Genomic DNA, 20250 nt, shown 5'->3' with positions numbered 1-20250 from the left:
GTAGAGAGCAGGCAGGGGTCTCAGGGTTCCAGGGAAGGTAAGTGTCATGCTGGGGTGATTGATGATCCTAAGGCAGTGTCCCTCCCAGCAGCTGAAACATGAGAAACCTGCTTTGTCTAGCACCTAATAGAACAAGCTGTGTCAGTTGTGGTGGGAATGTCCTCCTCCCCATTACACCGCTGACAGTCACCTTGAGCTTGTGATGAGTTCAGCATAGGCTTTGTTCCTACAAGGAGCTCACTACAGGATGGTGACCACAGTTAGGTTTAGGAAAGAGCCTGGCATCCCAGGAAGCTGCTCTCAAGATCAACTCTTAGCTCAAGCATTTGTTAATAAACAGTAGCAATCACTCCAAGCATGGTACCGTAAGTACATTAACCTTCTTGCTGTCACCTTCCTGAAGTACCCAACCTTCCTATTCTGGACAGTCCCGCTGACTAGGAATCCACACACTGACACCAAGGCTAGCCATCCTTATTCAGACCCTGGCAAGACCTGGATATGAATGACGGTCAGTAAGCAAAGCTAGATGGCTTCAGCTTTGCAACATGATAGTCATTCTTCTTTGCAGCAGGAACAGCCCACTGGGAGCTGAACCACTTTGGAGGAGGCGATCTACGTCCATGTGCATGGTCCATGCCTGAGAGGGCCTGGTGATGTCTAGCTTGCTTGCTTTTCTTCTTGGTTGCACTTCAGAATTTTACTTTTTGGACTGGCAGACTCTGGGTTTTAGGTGAAAAAAGAGTGTGATTACAATTTTTACAACCAGAAATTAGAAGAGGATGAACAAAGAAAACCAAGAATGTTAAAAACTTGGACTAAAAATGATTTTTTCAAAGCACGGAAAAAATAAGTGCAAAAACTGAAGCATATCCTGTACAGGAAAAGACAATGAAACTACTGTGATAGAGAGCTGTTCATAGTGATGACAGTTTCTGGAATAAGAAGTACTCTTCGACCTCCAAGAACAGGAGGACTCTGAACAGCTACAGCTGCACACCCACGCTGAACTGCTCTGCCTGTGCCAGGCCTGTCACCAAGATGCAGCTGAGCAGGTGAAGCTTCACACAGGGCCTCAGAGATAAAGCCAATCTCTATCACACCACAGGCACTGTGACAGGCAAGGCTAAGACACAGGCAGCTCCACAAAAGTGCGTGCCTACACCATGGTGATTTCAGTTGCTAAAAGAGCGAACAAGTGACTACACGTCTTTGAGAACCTTTTGTATCAAATGCAAGCCCTGGAGAAGTCCCAAGAGTATTATTCCTCAAAAATGCTGCAGGAGTTTCAGTGGCTTCCATTCAGGTTGCCAGTAAGTGAGGATTTTGGATCAACTCTCTGCCCTCATTCACCTGTTTCAAAGGACCTGGATTTCCCCCCTCCAGTGTGCCCCTCAGGATATTCCAGGACACGTTCTCCCATTCTATGTCCAGCTCCAGCCACATTTCATGTAGAAATGCTGAACAGACAATTCACCACATAGATTTCTGGCCTTAATTTATTCCTCTGAAAGAGTTCTGGAAGCTCAAAAGCTCTTCTCATTGTTGAACTTTGCCAGTCTTCACATTAATCTTGGAAATGTCAAAGGAAATCATAACAACAACAGTTGATCAGCTAACCCAAAGCACTACAGATAGTAGCTTTCCAGTTCTGCTTTCTGAGCCTCTTTGCTTTTGCAGTGGTTCCACCAGCTAGGAATAATTACACAAAACTATGATGTAATCCCTACTGAAACCAAAATCTTTTCATTCCTTTCCAGCCAATTGGAATTCACCCCTGATGTTTTCCAGCTCCCTGCTTCTGTGAATGAGACAGTATCCATGTGAAAATATGCTTGGATCACCCACTGTGATTTATTCATCCGGAGGCAATTTGGAGGTTGTTGCCTACAATTAGCCACTTGATCTTTATCAGCATTGTTCTTAGTCCTTAGAAAGCTGTGTCTCTGGATACAATCTTTCCGGTATTTGGATGGCCTATTTAATTATACAACTGGACCTGTTTGTGCATGGGACATTTGGCTAAGTAAAATCCCAACAATCCTCACCATTCACTTTCTCTATCAGCAGCAAGAACTAATATTTAGAACAAGTTCTCCTTGAAAAACATTACAGTGTCAAACTGTAGAGAAGACCATTACATCTGCTCAGGGGGAAGACTGTAGGGCAACAGAGAAGCTGATATGCTCATTATTGTGCCAAATTACAAAGGAGAGTAAAGCACTTTGAGGTGTTTCATTTTGGAGATGTCAGCTTTTCAGCAAAGCAGAGACCAGCCTAGACAATGCCAGGTTAGAGAGACGCTCTAAAGAAAGGCATGTTGCTTTGAGACCATGTTTGTGAACACGCATTAAATGTAACAGGAAAACATTATTTAATGGTATAGAGTCACTCTAGTGTAGCTGACAGAATGGCTTACTCAGCCTTTTGCAGTCTTCTAAGCTGGATTTGAGATAGAAACAAAGATTTGGTATTGCCTGTTTAAGAAGAAGAGATCAAAATTACCAAGTGCTAAAATGAGAGTATAGGGAAAAGGAAAATGAAGGGAACTAAAAAACAGGAGAGTACTAAGGAAGTGGCAGAGCAATTTTGTTGGCTGTGAAAAGCAGTTGCTTAGCTCTTGAAGAAATCAAAGAGGAGTATGGGAGCCATAAGAAAGAGCAATTGGGATGCTGCTTGATCATTTGTGTCATCATTCCTACCGCCCGGGGCCATTCTGCCTGGTAGTGTTTTGTATCAGCTGCAAGACAGTGTGCAAGACAGTGAAATCCTGACCCACCAGCGAAACAAAGGGAAGTGTGTGAGGAACCTTTCCTCAGAGATGTGTGAGTGCAAAACCCTCAAGGAGGAACTTTGGAAAAAACACAGGGGAAGGCTGTCAGCATTTAAGCATAACGGTTGTTCCAGAAAGCTTTCCAAGTAGTTTTAAGGCTACCACAAAGCATTACAAGAACCTGCAGTCTGTACACTTGTACCTGAAAAGCTATGAACCATGTATCAGCAGTCTTAAGAGAGGACAAGTATTAGGTAGAGGCAGACACCTCAAATCAATAATCTACTCCACCTTTATCTTATTTCTTCCAGCTCCAAAGAAATCACAAGATATACCTCCTCCTTCTCAGCTAGGAGGCAGGAAACATCTCCCTCAGCAGCTTGTAACTGTACATCAGCCCTCCTTAGCCTGTAGCCTTTGCACAGGGTCACACTGACCCCAAAGCGTGTCAGTGATGCTGACTCTTACTTGTGGTCTGCCATGCAGTTATGCTGCACTGAAGAGCTGACTTGTGCCACAAACTAGAACAGCCTTGTAGGGAGGACTTAGCCTCAGGATTCAGTGATGAAATGATGGGGAAAACTATTTTTGTCCTGTTCAGAGTGGGAGGGGACACCTGGAATATAGCTTGAGCTGAATTGTCACTGATTCTTCTTTCCACATGGCAAGTCACACCAGGGAGAATCCCATGGATGGTTTTATTTCTCAGACATATTACCAGATGGAAGAAAATGCCCAGGTTTATTTTGGGGAGGAGAAAGTGGAGATTTCCTGTGAATTAATTTAATGTGCTTTAGAAATACATCTCCTTTCCTAGGACAGGCCCATTCTTGGATAGATTATATTAAGGGAAAGACAACATCTGATTTAGATGATAGCAATACCCAAGGCTGTGCTCTGAGCAGAACACCACATTTTTTACCAGGTATTTTTCTTTTCTGAGGAACTAAAAATCTGGCTAGTTAACAGACATTGAGAAAACCAACAAAGGGATAAGAGTAAACAATAAAGGTGTTGTGCTCTCTGTCAGCCTTGTATAAGCAACACTGCAGTTTCAAATCACTATAGAAACATTATGAGATTAATCCACTGCTAAATGGTATTCTAGCCCAATCCAACAGTTGTACTGACAGAGCAGAAGGAAACATCAGTCCTAGGGACCAGTTTTCTGCAGTCTGATGCTCAAGCAGCAGTGGTTTAGTGATTCCTTCAGAAGAAACTCAGATAGCAATTTCCATCCTCAGCCATCAACCTCATCCTTCTCCTAGCTGCTTCTGCCCTCCTATAGGGACATTTTGGCTGTTTGTGTAGCAGATGCTGAACAGCTTTAATCGATAGCTCTGTGAATTAAGATAACACAAAACTAGTATTGGATTTAACTTAAAACACCAGACATAATGTTTGGTGGTTCAGCAGCGCTATATAAATAGCTATGGCATCCTTCTAACCAAGGGAGAAACCTCCAAGAAAGGTACTGAACAGAAAACTGGGAGCAGAAATCTTTACCATCATTTGAATTCAGGAACTAAGAGCTATACATGGTCTTTCCTCTTAAACACATGATTCTCCTGAAAAGAAATATACTGTATTATGGGGCAACATGCATAATGCACTACCAGTGCCTAGGCAACATCACAGTTTTCTCATCAGCTCAGGAGAACAAGTAAGTATAATTGTCCCACAAGAACTAAATGCTGAAGGTGACTTTTTAAACACATCTCTTGAGGCCTGCAGTACTATTATCTTAGGTAGCTCTGCAGAGACATATGGGCCAATAAAGCTTCCTGTACAATTGCATTGGCCATGACTTCACTGCAGGATTATCTCAACCTATCTATAACTATTTGTCCTCCTCAACAGCCCAGCCCATAAAGAGCAGCTTAACTGAGTAATAGTGCTCAAGACACAAGCAACTATGCTATGTTTCCTCTAAGAGGGATTTCTAGAAAGGTTTTGGAGAACAAGCAGCCCCTGAGTGCATCTTGCCTGAGTGCATCTTGCCTGTGCTCATGCTATAGCATGGTCATATGACAGGCTAGAGAGTGATGATGGTTTAAGCTTTAGCATGTAACCTCTAACGGATCCGCAAAACCTGAGAACTGTCTCATCCCAGTTAAAGGCTTTTGCTGGTGCATAGGTCTCAAGGAAGGGGAACTTTGTACTGTGATATTGAAAAAAGGCCTTTACCAGCCTTCACTTCTTAGCAGCTCCAAGTATGTGGGTATTTTGGCAGTAGGAATTGGTTTCTTATTTCCCATGTTAAACAGGCAATCCTGTAGGGAGGGCAGTAGAAATGTGACAGTGATCTCACCTCCTTGACATACCCACCAAAAAAGCCAACTTTTCACAGTTCAGGAAGAACTCTGTGGTTTTAAAAAGGCTGTAGTAAGTTCTTTTGCACGGAAAAAAAAAGGCAGAGCTAAGAGTAGGAAGCGCAAGAGTTGTATCCTTTTTCAGACCATTTTCCATAATAAGACTGAATTCCAGGTCAGAGTGGTGAGAGAGGCTGGGGTCAGGGGCATTTTGTTACACTTCAGCTTGCCAGTTGTAACCCTGTAGCAAACACGCCGCCTTGACACATGCTGCAAACGGCACAGCACATACCAGCGACTATAGACTGCGGGATAATGGCACTCCTTGAAATCTATTAGTGATAATCCTTTTTTTAAAGAAGAAAAAAGATCAAGCACTCCCTTTGAAGGTTCTGCATTACATACCCAGGTGAATTTTTTTTTTTTTTATGTCCAGAACCGCTGCCCAGTGCCTAGTCCTAGACTCAGCTGAGGTTAAAACCGTCTAACCCATGCCAAGCACTGACAGTTGGGCTCACTCCTCCTATAGCAGGAACAAGGCAGAGTGTGGGGGAATGTTAATGCTTTCTCCCTATCTAAACATCAGTCAGTCAGTTAAGGGGGAGGGCATCCCTAAGAACCAGCCCCAGTCACAGCCATATGGGGCAGGCAGTGGAGAAGAGCCCGGATGCTATTTTCAGAGGCTTTCTAGAACATGGTGAGGCCAGCACCAACAACATCAAAGGCTACAGCAAGGAGTTAGTCTACACAGCTCAGCTGGATTAGTCCCTTCATTAGGATGCAGAATAAACTGTTTTTTCTTGGCATACAGGAGTGAGAAAGAGAATGAAAATGGAAATCGGATCTGAGCCCTGAATTCTCCGTTCAGAACGAGATCTCCTTATTAGCGTAGGAACTCTAGTTTGCCCAGCTTTGTTTGAAATAAAGGTAACAGGAAATTTCAGGGCAGGAGGAGGTCAAGGTCCTCCACTCTGGGGCCAGCAGGCCCTGGGAGGACTCCTGAGTGAGAACAGCCCGTCCCAGAGGAGCATGATCTCAGGGTGAGGGTTTGCCATGGGGCACCAGGAGCACCGTCTTGCTCCAGCTGCTTCTCCAGCAGGCAAACTCAGCACCGGGACTTCAGAAAAGACCTTTCTGAGATTGAGATGAACAACAAGCAGTTGCCATGCTGTAACATAACATTCTGATTATTAACAGGCTGAAACAGTCTGATATTCAAGCGGATGCAGTTCAGCATGCCGAGCACCAGGATCAGGCCCCTCATCAGCTCACTACTCTTTCTCTAACACATAACATTTGAGGAAGTTGCTGTTTGAGGATATTGCTGGATGAGAGAACAAGACGATCTGATTTTTCTTATTTCTTACGCTCTGCTTGTAGGACTATTTGCATTGAAATCCACAAAGGTCACACAGCAAAGCTGAGTCTGGTCTCAGTCAGGCCAACACGGCTCACTGGAAGGCGCGTGCAGGTATACTGCAAATCCATTCAGATCAGAATGAAATCAAATTACTTTAATGAGGAATTAGGTTTCTCTGCTTACTGTATCATCATAACAAAGCATGCTTATATGTAAGAAGGTATTTGTTACTGATCTATGGGATTTGTCTTTATTGTATTTTACAAGAGAAGAAAGAAGGGAAAATCTCACTCTGTTGGTTAACAATTGTTTTATGATTTCATACAGAAAAATCTTTTAAAACAATCACTAGAGTAAAATCAGACATATCTAGATTTAGCAGTTCCCACCTTTAAGCATAACTGACTTAAATATTAACAGCTGTTAAAAAGACACATGCCTGCATTTCACTTCATGCTATTGAAGTCTTTAAATCACTGTATTAGCCCCTCAAATTGTAAACAAAAAGGCAATTCCTTGGCTGCCATAGCAGAAGAGAAAAGAGAGCACTAGTTATAAGCAATCTGTGCCTTTGATCATTTTTAATAGTGCAAATTGCAATGGACAGAGCAATTAGTATTGAATATTACTCCAGCAAAGCAGCTTGACCAATGTTGATCATTCTGTTAAAGAGACAGAATTTAGTTTAACTGAGGAAAAGATAGCTTCCGTGAAGTTTATCCCATTATGATGATTTCCATAATTCCCACTGTGATTCCCACAGTTCAACATTGTTAAAACTAGTTTTGGCAACAGACAAAAAGACACAGCTGCACTGGGATGGTGAGGGACAAAGTTTTCTGATTCTGTCCTGAGTGTCTATAGCTGAATTTGTTTTATTTGGCCTCAACTTGTTCCTCACTGAGACAATCCTACCATCTCCACTCTTCCAAAATACATCCTTTTGATCTCTCTAACCAAAGCCGTTGTGTCTCTCTGAGCACCTTCTGTTGCACCTCCTCAAATCTTTTATATCCATTTAACTTTAAAGGGTTCTAATTTTCTTCTCTCTGATACCTATTTTTAACCAACATAAATTCATTGACTTTAATGGAATTGCACCTGACTTGCTCCAAAAAAATCAGCTTGAAAAAATCAGCCTCATAGTATACACAGCCATATTCAATATTCCAAAAGCAACTATTTTGCAAATGTCTTACAGAGAAATTAAGTTATTTCCTTTGGATCTCCCCACCAAGTCACAGGAAAGACAACACTGTTGCTGCAAGACCTGACAGAGAGAAAGCTTCAGAGTATGACATGATCTCCCTCTAACATTTAAATTGGAATTCTGTTCAGGAAACTACATGACTAATTCTCAAAGAATTCCAGCCACAGATATTTTTCAAGTTCTTCCTTTTGCTCTTAAAAAATAAATCAAACTTTAATTTTCTGCCTTTTTTCCCCCAAACACTCTCCTGGAAAATACTTAGGGTATGTATTGGCAACACTGAAGGCAACACTTTGCTACTCATACGCAAGAAAAAAAAATATCAAGCTTTCTATAAGGGAGAGAGAAAGGCAGCAATTTAGATGCTGAAAGATAAATTTTCTAACATAAACAAAAGGCTAGCATAAAACCCTAAACATCATAAAGTATTTTATTCACCTGCACTGTTCTTTCAAAAATCAAAGTAAAGGATTCCTGTCAAATTAAAACTCTTACTGAATATATTTTTAAGTATCTTCTCTCTCTGTTCCGTTACTAAATACAGCTTTCTTCATTTATACTAAGGCAGAAGTCTCACCCTATTATTTTTCACTACATCCTCCATTATTTGCTTTGTGTGTTGCATGTTTTGAATTTTCTATACTGGAATTTTACAAAAGAAAAGTAGCAGAAGAAGGCAAGCTTCATTTCTTCCTTGACTGTAGCGTGGAGCCTGTCAAAACTAGGATGTTAAGTTTGCTGGAAATTTAATTAATCTGAAATTTAGGTTTGTTCTGAATCACACAGGAATATTTTATTTTCTCTTCTTTTAATTCTCTCCTTAAGACAGAAACATCAGTTTCACTGAGTAGTTGCAAAAGGCTTGGGAGTTTCCACTCCCTAAACAACCTGTTAAACAACTACACTGAATAAAGATGCTGTTAGCAAAAGAGCCAGTCATGTTAACCCTGAGGTCAGGAACCCTCAATTTTCAGCAACCCCTTCCTTCCATAGAGAAAACACATCAGGAATCTGTGCAATATGGCAAAGATGGATTGAATCCAAGCTGTTTCAGGCTTATAGAAAATGTACAACAACCTCCTCTCCTCTGGTCTGTTGGGAGAAAAAGTCAAGTCTTATCACCTAGTTCTGGATCTGTAGAAATCTAGAGGTCTTTTATCCCACAGTAATACAATTAGCAACGTAAGGAAGAATCACATCACTATGATTTAACTCTCTGATGAAGTAAAAGTAATTCCAGGAGAAAAATCCATTCCTGAGGATTTCACAACAGGGGCAGAGATTTTGAACTGGTGACAGTTGGTATATATTGTATACACTCACTCAGAATTGAAAACTCTGGAGGCAGACAGGGCATTACGTGCCTTACAGCCACAGCAATGCCACAGTAAGCCATGCTTTCTGTCTTGGCCAAATATGATCCCAGCTGGACTTCACCAGTATCACTGAAATCTTGCAGGGTCAGCTGGAGGTCTAGCTCAGTGACTATAAATATTGCACACTGTTCCTTTCAGCTAGTAGAGATGATAAAGCCTTTATTGTAGCATACATTGTGCACTTCTTATTCCTCCTTGCTCTTTCAAGCTCTGTTAGATGAAGACAGTTGCTCAAGCATGAAGGATTGAATTGCTAGGACAGACAATCGGTTTGATCTCACTTGAATCCAGCTATTTTACAACAGATTTGGCAGGACAAAAACAGCTGTATGACTACACATACAGTGAGGACCAAAGCAGGTTAGGAGAGAATCTACCTTTTTTTGTTTCTCCTGACCTCAATCTCTGTCATTAATGAGTGCCAACACTCTAGCTTTCAGCTGGCTGTGAGAGAAGACAAACTTCCTAAGACTAACTCTGGCTAAAGCATCAAACACAGGGCTCAGCTGAGGTATGTGCTGTTAGAAGAGAAGGGCTGATCCACACAACGGAAAATAGCAGAGAGGTATATCCTTTTCCTGATAAGGCTAGCTAGTTGTAAGATTTCCTGTGTGCTGTTTCCCAGCTCCAATTCCTGTTTTACCTTTTTGCACATAGATATAAAGCCCCAGAGTTCTTCAGTGGCAACCTTCATAAACTGCGAGCACTGTGTCTGTAAAAATGCCACGAGAATCTAAGTGCATTCTCTGGAACTGTGATTGACCTAACCTACAAATAGACGATGCTCCTAATACTTAACAGCCTGAATCAGTGACAACACTGGAGGCAGACCATACACACAGTGCCTGTACTCACAGTTTTCACAGCGATTCCCTGTGTAGCCAGCCAAACAGGCACATTTGTAGCCTCCACTTTTGTCTAGAATGCACGTTCCATCATGAAGACATGGAGATGAAGAACAAGCTACAAAAGAAAAACAAGAACATTCATGGTCTTTCATAGGATGAGTTCTTACTGATTTTTCTTAATGGTAGTTGTGTCTTGGGGTAAATTAAATATTCTGGTTAAAAGTTAGAAATATACCATAAAGGGCTTAATGCATGTCAAGAAGCCTTCAGCTCTTCTCTACTTGCTTGAGACAACTGAGATAATTGCCCATCCAGAGAAAATTATTTGCTCTGCATTCATCGCTTTCCCTTATCATTTTGCTTTAGCTATGCTCAGGTAGTAAGAAAGGTTTATGAAGGAAAACTAATTTATAGCAAGCTCCACTAGTGTTCAGGTCTTAGGCTAAATTAAAGTTTAGTATTTACCTACCTTACCCCTGCCGTTCATCCTAGAGTTCAGCTCCTGACCCAGACTTGCCTTTTTTTTTTTTTTTTTTTTTTGGGGGGGGGGGGGGGTTCTTGGACATATGTCATTCCAAACTTTGTGAGCTGTTCTGCCTCTGAGGACCACTGCTTCAGTATTGGGCTCAGGAAGCTCTGAATGATCATGCCAGCCCTGCACTATCTGAGGATGTTCTGGCATAACACAAATCCAGCAGTAGATTCAGCAGTAGTATGAATCAACTTGGACATATTAACACAAAGGAGTATCAGAATTTGTAATAGAACTGTTTAATATGAGCAAATTCCATTAGTAACACATGTATTTTTGTGCAAGTTTTAACAAGGGAGCAGAACATTATTTTACCCTCAGAAGGATAAATAAATAATCTTAAGATAGATTACTTTCAAAACTAAATGTAGGTCTTAGCAGACAGAAAGGAGGCCATATCACAAAACTTAAACCCAATTTAAGATCTGAATAACTCAAACATCTGAGGAATTCTGGATCTGATGCCCTGCTTCAAATCCTTCTAACAAAAACGTAATCCTCAACACATTGCCTGATATTCATTGCTTAAACTTTGCAAACATCTTTGTTACAGAAGACATCATTCAAATTCATTCATCAAAGACTCATTCATCTTTGTCTTTCCACAGTAAATACCTTCCACATGACAGGAACAGGAATCTTTCCACCAACCACTGAGTCTTCCACCTGGGAGCAACCACTCCCTGAGGCCCTACATTAAGGTTCTGAACTACTATATTTAAAACATACTCTCTAGAATGACAGATCTCAGAATTAGCAGTTTTCTTTGCAAAGACTTCACCTGAAGCACAATCTTTGAGTTTCTTATAGCAAAATGGCAAAAGAGAAGAAATACATAGGAGCCACATACGAACTTCTCTGGAGGTTTCATTTGATGTTGTAACAGAAATTCTTATCTAGCTGGGCAACGAAAATCTTCCAGGTCTCTTTCATAACTAAGCACAGCAATTCCTTCCTGAAAAGTACTGCATTACTTCCTGAAAAGGAGTATCTATGTGGCAGTTGTACTGTGTCCCTCTAACTTAAAATACCACTGAAGAAGTGAAGGAGAAGCAAAGAGCCTATACAGACTGATATTTTGTAGTCACTAGTTTTAAGCCAGTGAGCATTCAGCTTTGTCCTCACCCTAGCTTTGTCTCATGATCCTGTAGAAGAGAATGTCAAGGGAATGAGGGGAAGCGCCCGTCAAGCAATATGGGACAGTACTACAAAAGGTGAAAGCCCCTATGTTAGGTGAAAGATCACTAGCTTGGGGTACAGAGAATAAAGTGTTATTGAAATTCAATAGCAGGCTTTCATCTAACCAGATTCAACATATGTTTAATCCCTAGGAGTTCCTGGTGCCTCCCCATCTGGCCACTCATCCTTCTCATCTGACGTCTCCTGTGAATTGCTCCCAGTCACTCATGCTAAACACTGGACTCCACGCTTGGCACAGGATGGGTGGCACAGCTCATGGGCCTAACATCTGCTTCCAGAACAGGCAGCCCAGCAGGCTAGGTGGTTTCTTCCTTTGGCCAGGCATGCAGTGGCCTTTCCCAAAGGGGATATAGGCTTTGCAGCTGATTTTTTATTAATTTAACCCCTTCTGGCACTTGAATCAGTCACCTCTGCACAGTCAGTGCTACTGCTTTATCAGGCTGTGACTTGTAAGCCAGTGCAGAGCTCTGAGAAAAAGAAGACAGGGAAGGAATTCAGCTCTGACAGCACAAACCACTTTTCCGGTCCTCTCCATTCTAGTGCCAAGGTGCTGGGGACATAAGGACATCTCTGTGACCTAGTCCACATCCTGTGAGCACATGCGCTGCTGCTTCTCCCACCTGCACCACAGGGGACTGCTCTAGTAAGCCGCATTCAACCTGTTCCAGAGACCTCAGCTTTTTGCAGGCTATACAGAAGAAGAATTTCAGAGAAAACACTTCAGTTTGCAATGTGCTGCCAACACTTTCAATCCTGTACTGCCCCTGCTTTCAATTCTACATTGCCTCATGCATGCTGTACTCCTTCCCTAAACTGTCCTGCTGGCCAGGTTAATGCTTCTCATAAAGAGACACTAGGAGTGTTTTAAAAGCCTTTCACTGCAGCGACACATCAGGCCAGAAGAGCTCTATAATAAAGCACACAATGAGACCTCCTCACAGACTCTAAGCCCTTTGCAGCATGCTCTGTGTAGATCACCACACTTGCAACAACCCAGCCTCAAAATAATTACCACTAAAAATGGGGTGGAAATAAAATGCTCAACAGTATTTGAATACCAAGTTTCCCCCGCTGGGTAGAGAAAATGGAAACAATTCAGCTTGTGCCATATGGAAAACGTTAGTTCTCTGAGTATAGGCAGTCCTTATGCAACATAACCCACACCACATTCATTTGTTCTGTGTCACCTCTCTTGCTGGAAGCCCAGGCAAGCTATCAATAGCTAACTGCTCCTGCTACGTTACTGACTGGTATTAAAGGTAACAGTGGAGTAACTAGAGGACAGGCTAAGAAATGGCACAGGCACTGCACACAGAGGTAGGCACATTTCAGATTGCTGGTAGGCACATTTCAGATTGCTAGCTACATTCCCAAGCACTAGTAACAGCTGATTCAATGCAGATTTGTATATTTATACAAAGATTATATAAACTAACTTAGCTTCCTGAGCCAAATATACCCTGGATGACCTCATGAAATGTGGGTCACCAGGGTGTATGTAAGACGAGTAATGATGAGGCGTAGATCCAGCACAGTTTGTTAATGGCAAAGTAGTATGCTCTCATTAGCCTTCTGTGCTAGGAGTAATGTAGATAGATTTGACCAAAATTTCCTGTACAGCTAAGCAAGGGAAGTCCAGGAAAAGCATAGAAGCTGCTTCAAATGCAACAGCAAAATGAGGAGCCAACTACACTTTAAATGTTACTTTTCAGGTAGAAAGAAAAGACAAAAAGCAATGGGGGGAACCCAAGCGCTGAGTACTAACAAACACACAGGAATTCCAGAGCCCTGCTCCTGTCATTCATAATATCAAGTTCATCACACAATGGGAAATGTCTCTTTTTTCTTTTTCTTAAAGAAAAGAATCTGTCCTTTTTATGTTCTTTTTTTTTTTTTTTTTTTTTTTTTTTTTTGAAAGCCCTAATGGTATGAAACAACAAGTATGTCAGGGCATTTTCACCATGCTAACTCTGAGGCTATGCATAGGTTTCTCCTAATTGAGACAGTGACTGGTCCTGCACACAGCATTGAGCAGTTCACAATTGCAAAGATATTCATGCCACCTTCTGTGCTCGTAGTTCTTGGATTCAAACAGAAAAGTCTCACAAAACACCAGCCTTTCTGTGCTAGCCAATGTGCTTGCTCTTCACACAGGTAGTGGGAGTTTAGTCTTTGTTAAAGAGCTTCACTTTCACAACCCATCTGATGGCTTTTGAACCTTCCCTGTACTGACTTTGTGCAAGTTGCTGTTGGCAACACAGCATGAAAGTTTTTAATGAAGCAAAACAGAGAGAGAGATTAGGGAGGCTGAATTAACAATGAGTGGCACGTTCCATTTTTGGATTTTTTTACCTGTAACTTCTTCAAAGACAGCATGAAATCCATCAAAGTTCTTTGAACCATCAGACTGGAAAAGGACATGGAGTGAAGACCCAGTGCTTCGGATGGGAGGTGGTCTCTCATTTCCACAGAATTTCTTGATTATCCTGCTGTCCAAGTTGTCCCCATCACGGACCTCCAAATAATCATACTGGCACATGTAGTCAAACTCAAGGCTCAGCATGGAAAACCTTGGGGAAGACGGAAATACAGTCAAAGCGCACATTCTCACCTATGCACCCTGTCTCTACTTTATTTGGCTGTTTAGTTATGTTAGTGCCCCTGTCTCAGTGAATCAACAAGTCCCTGATTACATGAAGTCCCCCTCCCTTCATCTCAATTTTTGCACCATGATCCTGGGAAGCCAGCTCAGCTCTGCAGAGTTGCTCCATGGGAGCACTTACGTGGCATGATGCAGTCTGCTCGCATGCATCAGGATGCTAACCACCTCACAAAGATAAAGCTTCAATTTTCAGTCAGATGCTGTAGGGCACATATCTCTATTCCAGCTATTTGCTAAAAATTGGTGTTTCCCCCTAAATAAAGTCCTAAGTGCTGAAAGTAACACTATCAAAGACCAATGATCAAAACCTATTTACAGTGTTATCTTCAGAAGCCAACAATTATAGGTACAAGGAAAGCTCAGAGATCTGACACTAAGAGAAAGAGGCAGAGAAAGGCAACCTGAAACAGCACAATGCATTTCACGTTAGAAAACAAAGTGGCAGTAAATTTCCAATGGCCTGCTCTCATCCTACTTTTGGGGTAGGAATAAGGGAAAAGAGTTAATGCATAAAGGACATATTTAAAGCCTTCCCCCAGAACGTCTGTCTTTCGTTGCTTTGATCCAGCCACTGCACAAGTCTCTTGCTCGTTAACAACCTTATTTGCTGCTGTTTGAATCCAGTGGCACAGAGCCAAAACATTCCACCAGAATACAAATGAAAAAGAAAGAATGAGAAACACCAAGTGCCTTTGGGGAGTAAGCAATGGCTGGGGAGCCTGGCCCAGCCTTGGTGCAGAGGATAAGAATTAACAGACCAGGGCCTAGGAGAAAGCCATACTACTACCTGTTCAACAGAACATTTTATAAATGAAACTTATAATTTATTCAATCTTCCTGACAACTCCTAGTTCCGTGGGCTATGTGCCTTGAGGATCATTCCACATTGCCTATGCAATGTGGGCAATTCCAATTTTGGCCTAGTGATTTGGAAAGACTGCATTTTCACCCCAAAAGGAAGAGCCAGATTTTGGATCTGCCACCAAATCTCACAATTGAAAATGCAAAACAGTACAGGAGCTCATCTCCTGCCCGTCTTTTCTTGAGACTCAGGTCATAAAGAAATGCCCATGTTACGTGAAATGATCTTCTTTTCCCACTCATGAATTGTCCCAAGAGGTCTGGTCACTCAGTCATCTTTGTTCAGGTCAGTTTTAGAGCATCACATGAAGTGAAACAAATGAGCAGTTGTAGGGCTCTACACCAACAGAGCAGAGTCCCTGATTTTCAAAATCATCTGGTGGAAGGTAGAGTAAGAACAAATGACATCTGCTTTTAATATGCATAAGAGATTAATTCAGTTTAGCTTTGCATAAAATGCATAAGTCAGGGAGACTGAATTCTACTTCTGTCAGGTTTCCAGAGATGTCCTCACAGGCATCATTTTATACTCATCTTCAAAACATTTTTTCACTGGTAGGTTAAACCCCAGGGATCTACCCGTGTGGAAGTTATAGAGCTACACATCTTCATACATTCATCCTTGTCACACTTATCAGGCTATAGTTTATGCTAACTGAATCCTAAAAATATTTACTGGTATTCTAAGCTATCATATTTCTGGTTAAAATTAAGCATGTAAGTACACTGCGGATGTTTCTAGGAAGCACATCATGTAATGGAGGGCAGAACTAGGTTAACACCAAATAGTATTACTGGTAAATGTAGATGCAAATTCTCTGGCTAACAGTGCATTCCTTAAAGAAGAATATTGATAGGTATCACACAAAGACAAGGCAGAACAAAAGATTAGTATACAGAATACTGCTCTTAATTATTTTGTTTTGTCAGCTTTAAAAATAATGAAAACATAGCAGAACTTGTCAAAGGCTTGGGGGGGGGGGTCTGATTTGCATTTTGCATTTGCATTTCTGACATGGGATCCTGTGATCAAGCTTCAGAAGTAGCAGGTCAGGAAACATCCCAAAGGCTTTTCAAACCCTTTCGTCTTTGGCCCAGTTCAGCGGACCCTTTACAGACCTCAAGGTCTGTTGCTGTTTAAACCAGTTACAAGCAATATATTGAACTTCAGTTCCTTCACCTGTGAAATTGTGACTGCTTCCTAATTCTCTTGGATATTATGAAATTAAGCCTGTTAATTTAGTGCTATAGGTCATCAGATACAAAATGGAGCATAAAGTATTGTCTTGATTTCATTTGGTTAGTGTCTATGGCATGAATACACGCACCAATCCCTCTGAGGAAAGTTTCTAACCAAAGGAAAACATTTAAAACTGCCTCACTGCTGAAGCATTAAAGAAAATGATTTAAGTTGCGTGCTACTTCTACTATGGTATGACATCCCTGACATGGTTTAAATTGAGGAAGCCTATACAACACCTCCTAAAGAAAAACAAGACTGGAAAACAAGAAGAGAAAACAAACTATCACTGCAGTCCGGGCATGATTAATGAAAACAGCTCAGCTTAGCCAACCCCCAAAAGACAGCGTGGCACAGCTCGAGGCAAGGAAAGATTCATCTGTGTTCCTGAGAGTTTCATTCTTCCTGCCCCGTGTAAGTAGAGCAGTATACAAAGCGCTCTGTCCCTCTTCTGTTTTGCACTGTTCCTATCCCCTGCCCTCAGGAGCCATCAGAATGGCTGCACACAGGCTGCGTGGTGGACACCCAGAAAGAAGGAGGAAAGGAACTCTTTTGTTAGCAATCCCACTGATTCAGCACAACATTGGCTGTGCATTGCAGCTCCCAGCAGAGCTAGCAGTGCTGAGGGAATAAGTGCATTTATCCAGAAACACAGTCAAGATTTGGCCATGGATGGCAGGCCCACGAGGAAGATTCTGGTTGACTCCTTGGTTGTACCTACCCTTCTGTGTAGGAATGGCCTGAAGGACAAGCTTCAAGCTTCCAGCTGCCACAGGACCTACCTGCTGAACTTCCTCACGTAAGCATCCTTAAGTAAGGCAGATGTAGGTCCTTGTGCTCTCTGTTTTGCCTTGAGGTTTCCTCCTACACCTTCTGCCCTGGGGCTGTGACAGGTTTAACTGTGGGCAGCCAGGATGGCTCTTGGTCTTTCCCTACAAGTGCCCTGGCATCTGCTGGCATCTGTAGGCAACCAGCAGTCAAGCTCAATTCAGACTGTACACAGGGCTTTACCCTTCTCCTACCCAACACTTCTGACTACCCAGCCCAGATACATGTAGTTACAGACAACGGAAGATTGGTACTCCAGATTTCTCTCTTGGAGACTTCCACAGTTAAGAGTGTAACACTGTTACAACAAGCAGATGCCTAGTATAGAGTTTAACTGTAGGAAAGATAGCCACAGAGAGAAAGAGAAAGGCATTCTCGTAAGGGTAACCTTCAGGTTAAATATAAAGCTTTGCATCTTCTGCTAACAGCAAAGTTAAACTGAGTAAAGTGCATAGATTTCACATGATGCTAACATCTTCCTGGAACGCATGTGGGTGGCCTTCAGGCCCTAGAATGGAGGTCTATTGGTCTTATTTCTCCAAAGAGTCTATCTGTTAGCTTACTTTACAGCACTCTATATTCTTCTGCCTTATAATCAGATGAGAGTCTCCTTAGCACTGCTATGAAAGATTTCCTGGAAAGCACTGTTGCTTGTTTTAGTGTCCTTTGTTAAAATAACCTTTCCTTCCATTCTTGTACCTTTGCCCTGTGTCAGCTAGCTGCCATCTCTTTACTCTAGAGATGGGTGCATTTTACTAGTGATGTGCATTCACAGGATCCACCTTCACTCTCACTCCCATCCTCTTAAGAAAGTGAAGACATGGTGATACCTGCAACTCCCGATGCACTTTTATAGCCTTTCAATTGATAGAGTTTTGTATGGAAATGTAAAAAACTACAGATTATCACCTCTCTGAGCTTGTGCTGTATACTCCTGGTCAACCATACTTTTTGAACCAGGGTAGGTACAGCTCACATCCAGCAAGTGACTCAAAGTACTGCCATGAGAACACCAAAGACCTTAGTCACAGCATTGCTGCCCTGTGTCTCTGACACCACACACAGTTCTCCAGAGTCAAGAGGTTACAGTGCTATCCAGGCAGTAGTTATCGCTGCTTAGAACTACATAATAGGCTTGTGTTTGCAAGTCTGAGAAAAGGGCTACTATTAGCCTCATGAGAACACCACAAGCTTTTTTTTTTCCCCTCTTCAATTCATTTCTCTTCCTCTTATCAAAATTAAATCTCTCTTTAAAGATATAGGAAGAAATATATTTGTGTATTTAGCATCATTCCTTTGCCTGGGCTCCAATGCTGGTTAAATATTGATGTGAAGACTTTAGCTCTTATTATTATTATACTAGCTAGCAGGTTTTGAATCTGATCCCCTGCCAAGCTTCCTGTTGCATGTGTGAGCTCCCTACCACACACATGTGGAAACAGTATTAATTACCCCAACTAGCAGCTCTTCTGCCCTGGCAAGGAAACCTATTCAAGAACTGCGAGGTTGAGTCAGCAGGGGAGGGCTAAAAGGACCAAATATACACAGCTCAGTCAAGCAATGACTTGAAGGAGATATGGTCATATCCTACAGGCATATTAATAGACTGAAGAAGAATAACAGACTGGTAAAGGACAGCGCTAGTAAAAGGAGTGAAAAGAAATTAAGAGGGAAAATGCAGGCTAAACATAAGGCAGGTACCAAAGGCAACCTGCTCTTGGTGTAAGATATCACATCAAAATGTTCCTAAAGGTTGTCTTCAGAGATTCTGTCTTAGTTAAGCCTGGTACAGTCCTGAGAAAGCTCTGGATGCTTTAGTGCCAAGGTCTTGAAGAGATCTAGAGAGAGACATTGTGCCCAGTATCTGAGAAACTTCTCCTTAGCATCTAGCTGCGTTCTAAATGAAGATCAAAGGCAGAGCATTGATAATTTCTACAGTGGTTGCTCACCACAAGCTAGGCCAAAGGAAAGAGCTGAGTTGTCAGATGCAAAGTAGTGGCAGCACTCTCACTGCTACAGGGACCTCAGTATCTTACCTTTCTTGAGACTCTTTGGTTATCCACATGCCCCAGTATCAACCTGAAAGCAGTGTTGGCTAAAAGCCACTACAACCTACCTCAACTCAATATTAAATCCAGCTTGAACATGAATAATCCATTCGCATCGTGCATTCAGTGGGTAACTCTCCAGCAAAATCTGGCCCCTAGAAGCCCGAAGAACCTGTCCACATCCTAGGGAGGAAAAGAAGAAGAAAAAAAAAACTGTAAGGGACCTTCACGATGCATCTGAAGCAAGCATATGTAGAAGTAACACTGGAATGAGAGGACAGGGTGGCTCAGGAGGAAATACACTTTGTTACCAAGTGGTATATAAATTAATGGGACAGTTGCACAATGGATAGCTGAGTATAGGAGTGCCCCAAGAAATGCTTTAGTTTCTTGCTTCTTTCCACTTGCAAAGGGGGCAGCCCCACAAATCCCACTCTGAATTAGCTCATCCACCCATCTGCCTGATGCTCCAGCTCAAAAGAGTTTTGACGGATCTCATGTGGACCTGAGTAATTACTGAAGCCTAGGAAGTCAATGGGACAGTACCAACAGCGCAATGAACACTCCAATTAGTTCAAGTGAATGAAACATTGAGAGGAGGAACTGCTTCACACAAAACCATAGTTTCAAAACCTTCCCAGAGAGACTCTGGGAATAAAAAACAGCTGACGAATTCCTAGAGGAGGAAGGTGTTTTCAGTTCATTGCAGAAAACCTGTTTGCCTTCAAGATTCAACACATCATCCTTATGCGTTAATGTCAGCCTGACAATGTGGACATATAACCATCATGGCTCTTCCACCAATGACTCAGTGTAACATATGTATAACATACAGTACTTTCCCGTCTCTCAGCTTCATTCCTTTTCTTCTTTTCCTCCTGTCCTACTCCATCTGCATCTCCCTCTGCTTTTCACCTTATCATGAAACCTACTTCCATGCCCAGCATCAATAGCATAAGATGAAGGGCTGTTGTCAGTTCTGCCTAGCCTGAGAAAATCA

The 20250-nt window shown here is 42.0% G+C and overlaps 1 protein-coding gene across 2 annotated transcripts in view; it reads right to left on the bottom strand.

The window, feature by feature from the left end:
• Window positions 1–20250, bottom strand: part of PAMR1 (peptidase domain containing associated with muscle regeneration 1) — a 56206-nt gene that overhangs the window by 18689 nt on the left and 17267 nt on the right. For both annotated transcript variants that reach the window (XM_062576362.1, XM_062576363.1), the window contains exons 4-6: window positions 19319–19433; window positions 13964–14181; window positions 9887–9994 (exon numbers count right to left, since the gene is read on the bottom strand). In XM_062576362.1, the coding sequence (XP_062432346.1) occupies window positions 9887–9994; window positions 13964–14181; window positions 19319–19433 (441 nt within the window). The remainder of the gene's footprint in view (window positions 1–9886; window positions 9995–13963; window positions 14182–19318; window positions 19434–20250) is intronic.

This window comes from Rhea pennata, chromosome 5 (assembly GCF_028389875.1).
Source record: "Rhea pennata isolate bPtePen1 chromosome 5, bPtePen1.pri, whole genome shotgun sequence".
NCBI lineage: Eukaryota > Metazoa > Chordata > Aves > Rheiformes > Rheidae > Rhea > Rhea pennata.
Note: the sequence above shows the minus strand (reverse complement) of the source record. Positions and strands in the feature narration are given on the sequence as shown.